Below are 11,491 nucleotides of genomic sequence, written 5' to 3' on the forward strand. Positions count from 1 at the left end.
AGCTGACTCATTGGAAAAGACTGATGCTGGGAGGGATTGGGGGCAGGAGAAGGGGACGACAGAGGATGAGATGGCTGGATGGCATCACCGACTCGATGGACATGAGTTTAAGTGAACTCCAGGAGTTGGTGATGGACAGGGAGGCCTGGCGTGCTGTGATTCATGGGGTCAAAAAGAGTCGTACACGACTGAGCGACTGAACTGAACTGAACGGAACGGAACTGAAGGCATTTTAGATCCAGGTGGTCCCGCCCTCCAGATCTGTTCTCATGCTGCTCTTGCCTCAGCACCCTGTCACCCACCTCCATCCCCTCCCTCACAAGGCCCATAATTCTCCACGTGGCGCTGATTCCCTCCACACTGTGCCCAACAGTACCCTACACCCATTGTGGGACTCACGCGGGCTCACGGGGACACGGTATGCGCGCGCTCAGCGGACATGCGCGCGGCGGGCGGACGTGCGCGCGCCCAAAGGGCCGCGCCTGCGCAGATCCGCAGGTCTGGCGCTGCTGTGGCTGTCGTCGCGGTCTCTCACCTTCTGGGCCAAGAGGTGGGACTGGCGCAGCCGCTCCTCAGCGCTCAGCGCCCGCAGACGCTGCTTCAGCTCGGCCCGCAGGCTCCGCTTGGCGCCGCTCACGGCCACCGCTGCCGCCATCTCCTGGTGCGATCCAGCCCCAGTCCTCACTCCGCGAAGTCCGCCGGCCCAAGGGAGGGTCCGGGGGCTCCCCCACCCCCTCCGCTTCCGGCCCCGGGCGCACCACGCCTTCCGCCCTTCTGACCCGACATCCTGCAGCCTTCGCGATCGATGCGCGCCCCACCCCTAGCAGATGAAGGGCAAGGGCTTCCCTGCTGTTCTCCGGCTCTGCAGCGGTGACAGCTCTACACGCCTGACCTCTCGGCCTGGGGTACTGCTGGAAGGAGTACTGTAGGGCCCCCCTGTACACACACACACACACACACACACACACACAAATGCTCTCGAATCCCTGGGTGCCATGGCTCCTGCAGTACTGGGGCCTGAAAAAGGAGAGGCCGGTGGAATTGAGAAATTCACATGACATGGCAGTCCTACTAGCTAAAGGGAAAACGACCCTTTTTGTTTGTAATAACTCTGAAACTGTGTAACTCAGATCAGGAACGGAAACCATGATCTGTTAACTGAGATCTTAAACCTAGCCTCTGATCTTAAAGAAGTTCAGGTTCTTGATGTCTCATTGTGGAAAGAATTAAGAGAGAGATGAAGTGAAAGGTAAGAAGTGGATTTATCTGGAGACAGACACAGTCCACAGAGTGTGAGCCCGCTCAGGGAGCAAGAGCAGCCTCAGGGTTCGGGGGTTACCAGGTTGTCACTGTTTATAGGGGTGGGTAAGACTAATGAGTAGGAGGCCTATTCCAGCTATTTTGGGAAAGGGGTGGGGATTTCCAGAAAGTGGGCCACTGCCCACTTTTTGACCTTTGTGGTCAGCCTTGGAACTGTCTTGGTGTTGGTGGGTGTGTTATCTACTTTCTGATGTGTTGTAATGAGCCTATACTGAGGCTCAAGATCTCTTAAGATATGCCATCTTGGATCTATTTGGTTCTAATCTCATCAGTTTATGTTATGTCCTTGGGCTGTGTCATTCTGTTCAAGATTGTGCCCTGCTTCCTTTCCCTACTGTTTCAGTGCCTTCCTCTTTTTCTTTTCCAGAAGCTGGAAGGATGAGGTGGTTGGATGGCATCATTGACTCAACAGAATCTGTTGGGTGTACTCAGTGGCTAAGTCGTACAGATTCTGCAACCCCATGGATTGCAGCACACCAGGCTTCCCTGTCCTTCATTTTCTCCCAGAGTTTGCTCAAACTCATGTCCATTGAGTCAGAGATGCTCCTAACTGTCTCATCTTCTGCCTCCCCCTTGTCCTTTTGTTTTCAATCTTTCCCAACATCAGGGTCTTTTCCAGTGAGTCAGGTCTTTGCATCAGTTGGTCAAAGTTTTGGAGCTCTTGTTTCAGCGTCAGTCCTTCCAATGAGTATTTAGTATTGATTTCTTTTACGATTGACTGGTTTGACCTTGCTGTCCAAGAGACTCTGAAGAGGCTTCTCCAGCACCACAATTCGAAAGCATCAGTTTTTTGGTGCTTAGCCTTCTTTATGGTCCAACTCTCACATCTGTATGTGACTACTGAAAAAAACCATAGTGTATATATATATATATATATACACACACACATATATATATACATATTTATATATATACACACATATCAAAAGATAATAGATACATTATTAAGTATATATAATAAAATATAAGGCCTGGCATGCTGCAGTTCATGGGGTTTCAAAGAGTTGGACATGACTGAGTGCCTGAACTGAACTGAACTGAAGGCATATGTATTTATATTCTATAGGATCAGCTTCTCTGAAGAAAGCTGATTAATATAAATTTCTATATGCTAGCAATGAGCAATATGACATTTAAAAAAACAGTTCCATTTACTATAGCATCAAAAGGGGTTTCCCTCGTAGCTCAGTTGGTAAAGAATCTGCCTGCAATGCAGGAGACCTATGATTCCTGGGTTGGGAAGATCCCCTGGAGAAGGAAATGGCAACCCACTCCAGTATTCTTGCCTGGAGAATCCCAGGGATAAAAGAGCCTGGCAGGCTACAGTCCATGGGGTCACAATAGTTGGACATGACTTAGCAACTAAACCACCACCACTACAGCATTAAAAAAACAAGATACTTAGTAATAAATTTAACGAAGAGGGTGTTAAACTTCTGAAAGCCAGATGCATTGTTGAAAGAAAGACCTGTGTAAGGAAAAGGACAGCCCATGTTTGTAGACTGGAAGACTTAGTATTTTTAAGATAGTAATACTCCACAAATTATAGAATCAATGCAATACCTATCAAACTTGGCCTTTTTGCAGAAACCAATAAGCCAGTCCTAAAATTCATATGTAAATGCAGGGAGCCCAGAATAACCAAAGCAATCTTGAAGAACAAAGTTGGAAAACTCACTCTTTCAAACTTTAAAAGTTATTTCAAGGCTGCAATGATCAAGACAGTACAGTGTTTGATTAAAGGGAGATAGGAAAATGTCACAGAATTGAGAATCCAGAAATAAGCCTTTACATTTATAGTCTTTTTTTTTTTTTAAACAAGAGTACCAAGATAATTCTATAGGGAAAGTATAGTCTTTTCTAACAAATGATGCTGGGACAACTGAATGTCTACATACAAAAGTTAACTCAAAATAGATTTTAAAAAGCATAAATATAAGAGCTCAAATGAAACTTTTGGAAGAAAACATAGGCACAAATTTTCATCACCTTGGAATAGGCAATGGTTTCTTAGTTATAACACCAAAACCACAAGCAAGAAAAGTACATTGGACTTCATCAAAATTAAAAACATTTGTGCATCAAAGGACACCATCAAGAAAATGAAAAAAACAGCCTACAGAATGGGAGAGACTATTTACAAGTCATATATCTAAAAGGGACCTGTATCTAAAATATACAAAAACTCATAAAACTCAGCAATTTAAGAAAAAAAGATAATCCTATTTAAAAATGAGCAAAAGACTTGAATAGACATTTCTCCACATCAAATAACCAATAAGCACTTAAAAAGATCATAATTAGTCATTAGAGAAATTCAAATCAAAACCACAGAGAGATACCGCTTCGCACTAGAGTGTCAACAGTCAAAAAAACAGGAGACAAATGTTGACAAGAGTTCGGAGAAATTGAAACTGTTATAATGTTCTACATGTATATACATGCAAGCCAAGTGTGGAGAGATGTCAAAATATTAGAATACACGCAGGGACAAACAAACTGAATTGTAATGTAAATGATTAACATAACCACAACGAAGTGGGTAGAGAAGAAAAGAACTAAGTTAAGTAACTTTGGAAAAGAGTATTTTGACTGTATACCATAAGGCCGAAGACAAAAATAACTTTATAAAAATATTGCACTCTAGTCAGTACATTTGTTTTTCACAGGGGTGAGTATTAACAATTGTGAAATGACTTTATTCTAGAATTGAACAATAACGAAAGATATTCTGGATAGTGAGAGCCAGGTTTCTTCCTGTTGGAAAAACAAGTTACAAATAAAGAGAGAATTGGGGAATGAACCCTCTAGTGCTGGGTTGTAACTGTTTTTCTGTTACTCAGTCACTCAGTCGTGTTCAACTCTTCATGACCTTATGGACTGCAGTATGCCAGGCTTCCCTGTCCTTCACCACCTCCAGGAGCTTGCTCAAATTCATGTCCATTGAGTTGGGGATGCCATCCAACCATCTCGTCCTCTATCATCCCCTTCTCCTTCTGCCTTCAATCTTTCCCAGCATCAGGGTCTTTTCTCATGAGTCAGTTCTTCCCATCAGGTGGCCAAAGTATTGGAGCTTCAGTATCAGTCCTACCAATTAATATTCAGGATTGATTTCCTTTAGGATTGACTGGTTTGATCTCCTTGCTGCCCAAGGGACTCTCAAGAGTCTTCTCCAGTACCACAATTTGAAAGCATCCATTCTTCGGTGCTCAGCCTTCTTTATGGTCCAACTCTCATATCCGTGTGTGACTACTGGAAAAACCATAGCTTTGACTATACGGACCTTTGTCAGCAAAGTGATGTCTGCTTTTTAATACACTGTCTAGGTTTGTCATAACTTCTCTTCCAAGGAGCAAGAGTCTTTTAATTTCATGGCTTCAGTCACCATCTGCAGTGATTTTGGAGTCCAAAAAAATAAAGGATTGTAATTAGAAGTCTCAGTACCAGGACTTCCCTGGCAGTCTAGTGGTTAAAGCTCTGCACTTGCAAGGAGCACAGGTTCAATACCTGGTGGGGGTATTAAGAGCCCACGTGCTGGGTGATATGGCCCAAAAAAAGAATAGACGTGTCAGTATTTAAACTAACACACACAAATAGAAGTGTCAGTATGACCCATGGTTTTAAATATAGTGGGAAGGGGCGGTTATTTGGCTGCATTGTCACTCGGGCTCGTTGATCTTTGTTGAGACATGCAGGATCTTTAGTTGTGGCATTCAGGATCTAGTTCCCCAACCAGGGATCTAACCCAGGCCCCCTGCACTGGGAACTCGGAGTCTTATCCCTGGACCACCAGGGAAATACCAATTCACAATAAAATTTGAAAAATAAACTAGTGAAAGCATGGAATGGGAAAGCTCCTACTGTGAAATTTTAGTTGATCGAGGTGTAAATGAACAAGTATTCACTAACCATCTATTCCAGCAGGCTCCTCACGCATCTCCCAGCCAGTAAGCTCTCCTGCAGTCAGGGCACACCACCACCACCAAACCCAGCTTCCTTACAAAGAAAACATTCTGTCCATATCACTGTCTCTTTTAAAAGTTATTTTCAAAACCAGCCTCACATCCTGGGACACAAGGCTCCTCTCAGCCTGGACCCAGATGAACTGAACAGCTCCATAACTCACCATGTGGCCCACAGCGTGCAGTGCTCCTATAGACCTCTGTGCATGGCTGATGTCACAGCTGTCACGATGTGCTGATATAGAGAAAGCTTCATTCACTGGGGTTAGAGAGTGAAAACCAGAGTACTGAAAAGATGGTCCCTAAACTGCTGTGCATAAGATGACTTTATGTTGCTCCACAAAGGAAGAGAAGGAAGGTAGTGACTCAAATTGGACAAAAAAAAAAGAAAAAAGAAAGGGAGAGATCGTGGAGCTCATGAAGCTAGTTTCCACTGCGTTTGAGGGAAGAGAAGTGTGGAGTCCTGCCCCAAGGCCACAGATGGGAGGCCTTGCACCAAGGCCACAGACGTGGAGCCCAGAACCAAGGTCACCTCTGCAACTGATGGAGCCCCTTTGTAACCATTGCCAAAAGCCTCCCGATCATCACCAGCAGGTTTCCTGGCCCCAGATTAGGCAAAAACGCCCATCTCAGTAGTCTCCTCATGGCACCCTAACAAATCACCTAACACCAACGTTCCAGCAGAAATGTTCTTTGACTTGAGGCTATAAGAATTGGCTACTCATTAAAAAGAATGAAATAATGTGATTTGCAGCAACATGAGTGGACCTAGAGAGTGTCATACTGAGTGAAGTCAGAGAAGGAGAAATATTGTATGACATCCCTTATATATGCAATCTAAAAAGAAACGATACAAATGAAGTTACTTACAAAACAGAAAGATTCTCCTTGACTTAGAGAATGAATTTTTGGTTGCCGGGGGTGAGGGAAGGATGGGGGAAAGGATAGTTTGGAAGTTTGGAAATTTGGAATGGACATGTCCACACTGCTATATTTAAAATGGATAACTAACAAGGTCCTACTGTATACAGCACAGGGAACTCTGCTCAGTGTTAGGTGACAGCCTGGATGGGAGGGGAGTTTGGAGGAGAATGGATGCATGTATCTGTATGGATGAGTTCCTTCGCTATTCACGTGAAACTGTCACAACATTGTTAATCAGCTATATGCCAATACAAAAGAAAAGTTTTTTAAAAACTTGGATATTAACCCATACTGAGTTAACTTGATATGGGGGGGGCAGATATGTGGAAATTCTCAGTGAAACAAAAAGTTGAGTCAGTAGGAATCAAATTGTGTCAAAATAATCATGTTGCAAGTGTTTCTAAAAAAATGCTTCTCGTATAGACGTCCTCATGTCACAATCATCAACCTTTAATTTGAATGTAGTTTCAGAGAATGTTGGTAATGGGTTTGACTCTCATGTGAGTTGATAAATCATAGCCATAGGGTCATTCAGCTGTCTTGAAGTCCCACCTTTGGTCATGAGGCAGATGAATCAGAGAAACCCACCAGCACCATGGGGAAATGATTTAACCCCAATACCCAATCCCTAACTGCATCTTCCAGCAGAAATGGCCACACAGAGCAACCGATTATAAGGAAACAGTCTGTTTTATCTTTATGTTCCGTGGAATTATATTAATACAAAGCAACATTTTCCTGTCAGCAGGTTTGCAGCCTCCGAAAACAGTTTCAAGATGTAGGACTTTCCTGGAGACTCAGTGGTAAAGAATTGGCCTGCCAGTGCAGGAAACACAAGTTCCAGCCCTGGTCTAGGAAGATCCCACATGTTGGGAACAACCGAGCCCGTGCACCACAACTACTGAAGCCCTCTCTCCTGGAACATATGCTCTGCAACAAGAGAAACCAGCGAGATGAGAAGCCGAAGCAACCCAACAGAGAGGAGCCCCAACTTGCTACAACTAGAGAAAGCACACACAGCAATAAAGACCCAGTGCAGTCATTAATTAATTAATTATTATTTTTTTAAGTTTCCAGATCCAGAATCATAATAGCCAATTTGAATTGGGCTGATGCTCCAAGAAGGACATGCATAGTGGAGTGAAGATGATGAGGGGAGAGGCCAAGGACACCCACGAGGTTGCTAAAGACACGCTCAGTCAGCTGGGAGCCAGCTGGCCTTCACACACAACTCCAGCTTGTGAAAGGGCTAGAGAAGGAAGTAGAGGGTCTGGGTGGCCCCAGGAGATGAGGAGGAAGTGCAGCAGAGAGAGGAACCCCAGGGCAGTGAGCCCCAGTCTGGGGCACAGGGGCCAGTGTGACACACCCATACAACTCCAGGACCTGGGGTGAGTTTCTCACTGCCTTTATGCCTGTTTCTCCAGTTAGTAAAATGGGAGTAGGCTGTTCTGGTGGCTCAGATGGTAAAGAATCTGCCTTCAATGCAGGAGATCCCAGTTTGATCCTTGGGTTGGGAAGATCCCCCGGAAAAGGAAATGGCTAGCCACTCCAGTATTCTTGCCTGGAAAATTCCATGGACAAAGGAGCTTGGCGGACTACAGTCCATGGGATCACAAAGAGTCGGACATGACCAAGTGACTAATGCATACATGCATGACATGACATGACATGACACATGCATACAAAATGGGGGTAATACCTTGTTCTAGGTATTGTTGTTGAGTCTCTGGTCCTATCTGACTCTTTGCAGTCCCGTGGACTGCAGCATTCCAGGCTTCCCCTGTCCTTCACCATCTCCTGGAGTTTTGCTCAAACTCAGGTCCATTGAATCAATGATGCCATCCACCAATCATCTCTTTCTCTTTCATCCCTTTCACCTCCTGCCCTTCAGTCTTTCCCAACATCAGGGTCTTTTCCAATGAGTTGGCTCTCTGCATCATGTGGCCAAAGTATTGGAGCTTCAGCTTCAGCATCTGTCCTGCCAATGAATATTCAGGATTGGTTTCTTTTAGGATTGACTTGTTTGACCTACTTCAGGGAACTGCCATGAAAATAGAAAGAGATTGAATATCTGAAGCTCCTAGCACGTGGAAGACAACCAATAACAGCCATCACTCCCTTCTACACACAACACTCAGCCCCACCGCAGCCTTGTGTGTGACCTGTCCCCAAACCAGTTGACGTCCATTCATTTATTTTTTTTTAAGATTTTTTAAAAATGTGGACCATTTTAAAAGTCTTTATTGAGCTTGTTACAATATTGCTTCTGTTTTACATTTTTTTTCTTTTGGCCGCAGGGCATGTAGGATCTTAGCTTCCTGACCAGGGATGGGACTTGTACCCCCTGCATTGGAAGGCGGAGTCTTAACCACTGGACTGCCAGGGAAGTCCTCACTCATTTATTTTTGAAACACATATTTATTGAACTTTCGTTTGGCTCTGAACAGGACTCTGAGAGAGAATGGTGAGTACAGACAGCCATGGATCCTGCCCTCCTGTTGAGGAAACAGGTCTATAAATTCCAAACTCACACAAGTACGAAACTGTAATTGAGATTGTAGTGTTTCCAGAGACTATAATAGGAGAGTCTAACCTAGTCAGGGGAGGCATCCCTAAGCAAATTACCTTTAAACTGAAATCCAAAGGGCAAGTAAACATGACCAGGTGCAGGGGTCAAAGATGTGTCCTGAGCAGAGGGAACAACAGATGAAAAGACTGTGGTCTCAAGGGTTATGAAAACAGACCAGCGAAGCTGCAGAAAAGACAAGCCACTGGGAGGAAGCATTGGAAAACAAGAGGGATGAATGAAGGGAGGGCCAGACACACACAGTGCCTAGTAGGGCATCAGCAAGTCTTTACTATCTGGCCAAGTCCTTTTGCATGACAAGGAGGTGAAAATCAAGTGCTACATGTTTATCTGAGTGTGAATAGCATTTCACGTCAAATTAGTATTGAGAGTGGTATTTATTTCTCTCCTTGTGTATTTTTCCTTATTGTTTACGTCATTTGTAATGAGTGTTCATCATTTTTTCCCTTCACACAAGAACTTTTTTTCTAAGTCAACTTCATTGAGATATTATCTACAATAAAAGGCACCTATTTTAAGTGGGAACCTCTGTGAATTTTGGCAAATTTCTACCAGCTCAAGCAAGACATAGAGTGTTTTCTTCACTCCTTTCACCCACACACCAGTCCCAGGCCACTACTCAGCTGCTCTCTGTCACCATGTATTAGATTTGTCTTTTCTAGAATCTCACTTAGATGATACAGTATGATATACACTGCTTTTGTGACCAGCTGCTTCTGCTCAACATGCTTTTGAGGTTTATCCATTCCATTTATGTATCAGTTCTTCATTCATTTTTTTCCTGTGTGATATTCCATCATGTGGATATGCTACACTTTGCTGAACAACTCACCTGTCAAATAAACATTTGGGTTGTTTCCAGGGTTTGGGTTTTTTTTCTTTTGGCCATTGTGAATAGAGTTGTGATGAATAGTACAGACATATGTTTTTATTTCTTTTGAGTAAATACCTAGGGGTAGAAAGTCTGGGTCTTACAGTAAGTATACTTTTACTTTATGAGAAATTGCCAAGCTGTTTTCCAAAGCACTTGTGGTTTTCCATTACCACCAGAAGTGGACAAGACTTCCAGTTATTCCATATCTTCCCCAAGGATGGTATAATCAATCTTCTTCATTTTAGCCATCCTTGAGGGTGTGCAATGGTCTCACTGTGGGTTTTTATTTTTGTTTTAAGACTTTTTATATTTTGGCTGCACTGCAGGGGCTTCTCCCTAGCTGCAGCATGTGGACTTTGGATTGCAGGGCATGGGCTCCGTTGGTTGTGTCACACAGGCTTAGTTGCTCCAGAGCATGTAGAATCTTCCCAGACCAGGGATAGAACCCATGTCTCCTGCATTGGCAGGCAGATTCTTAACCACTGGACCTTCAGGGAAGTCCTCTCATTGTGGTTTTAATTTGCATTTCCCTCATGATTAATGGTGTCCAGAATCTTTTTCATGTCTGTTGACCATCTACATTTGCAAAGTGTGTGGTCAAATTTTTTGCCAAATTTTAAATTAGATCAATGGTCATGTTTTTATCAAATTGTAAGAGTATTATATTTTTTCTGGAGACAAGTCCTTTGTCAGATAGTAATGTGACATATTATCTCCCATTCTGTGACTTGCTTTGAGTTATTTTTTTAAACAGCTTTATTGAGATATAATTCACATACCCTCTCTGACTTCTCAACTGTGTCTTTTAAAAATAATTTTTAAAAGTTTGGCGATTTCTAAATTACCAATCTTTTCTTTTCCAGTTCAGGTTTTTGTGTTGTCACTAAGAAATCTACCTATTCCAAGCTTGTGAAGGTTTTCTCCTGTGTGTTCCTCCAGGAGCTTTATAGTTTCAACTTAACATGTATGTTTGTGATCTGTTTCACTTTCATTTTTGTTTATGGCATCAGTTAGAAGTTGAGGTTCCTCAAAGCTTTTTTATTTTAAGTAAGGTGCTAAACAAAGCACGCAGCAAGCTGTAGTTTGAAAGACCAGGTCACCAGCCAAGCCAGAAACGGTCAGTGATATCTCACCGTCACTTTGTTAAATAGATTATCACAGAATATAAAAGCCAGGGTTTGTGGTTTCCTGTGCAAACCTATTCCAGGTAGCACTGCTCTGACACACACTTCCTGTTGACGTCCATTCATGACTATTCATTCCCACCTTAGTGCTGATTAATGCAAAAAGTGATTAATACTGAACACAGTTTGGTAGGGGGAGGGGAGGTGAAGGAGGAAAAGGAAAATGCTCTTTGCCTGCTGCAGACACTGCCCAGGTGACCTAGGATTTGTTCAGTAGCCAGAGCTACTTTCATTGGGAGTATTTCCCTGCTAACTCACCCCAGTGTCCTAATCCCCACCGTTAAGAATCACCAGTGCTTAAGTGTGGTCCAGTGGGAAAACCACTAGACCGTTCAGGTATGACCTACATCAAATCCCTTATGATTATACAGTGGAAGTGAGAAATAGATTTAAGGGCCTAGATCTGATAGATAGAGTGCCTGATGAACTATGGAATGAGGTTGGTGACATTGTACAGGAGACAGGGATCAAGACCATCCCCATGGAAAAGAAATGCAAAAAAGCAAAATGGCTGTCTGGGGAGGCCTTACAAATAGCTGTGAAAAGAAGAGAAGTGAAAAGCAAAGGAGAAAAGGAAAGGTATAAGCATCTGAATGCAGAGTTCCAAAGTATAGCAAGAAGAGATAAGAAAGCCTTCTTC

The 11,491-nt window shown here is 43.4% G+C and overlaps 1 protein-coding gene across 2 annotated transcripts in view; it reads right to left on the bottom strand.

Annotated features, from left to right (window-relative positions):
* LOC104990908 (5-formyltetrahydrofolate cyclo-ligase-like) overlaps positions 1–814 on the bottom strand; it is a 17,477-nt gene extending 16,663 nt beyond the window's left edge. Inside the window, exon 1 of one of the 2 annotated variants that reach the window (XM_010843225.1) lies at positions 536–814. In XM_010843225.1, coding sequence (XP_010841527.1) covers positions 536–655 — 120 coding nt within the window. In that variant the 5' untranslated portion in view covers positions 656–814. Of the gene's footprint in view, positions 1–399; positions 490–535 lie in introns of those variants that run through there. The other variant, XM_010843224.1, reaches the window with a different exon arrangement.
* Positions 815–11,491: the final 10,677 nt, after the last annotated feature.

Source organism: Bison bison, unplaced genomic scaffold, assembly GCF_000754665.1.
Source record: "Bison bison bison isolate TAMUID 2011002044 unplaced genomic scaffold, Bison_UMD1.0 scf7180017864181, whole genome shotgun sequence".
Lineage (NCBI taxonomy): Eukaryota > Metazoa > Chordata > Mammalia > Artiodactyla > Bovidae > Bison > Bison bison.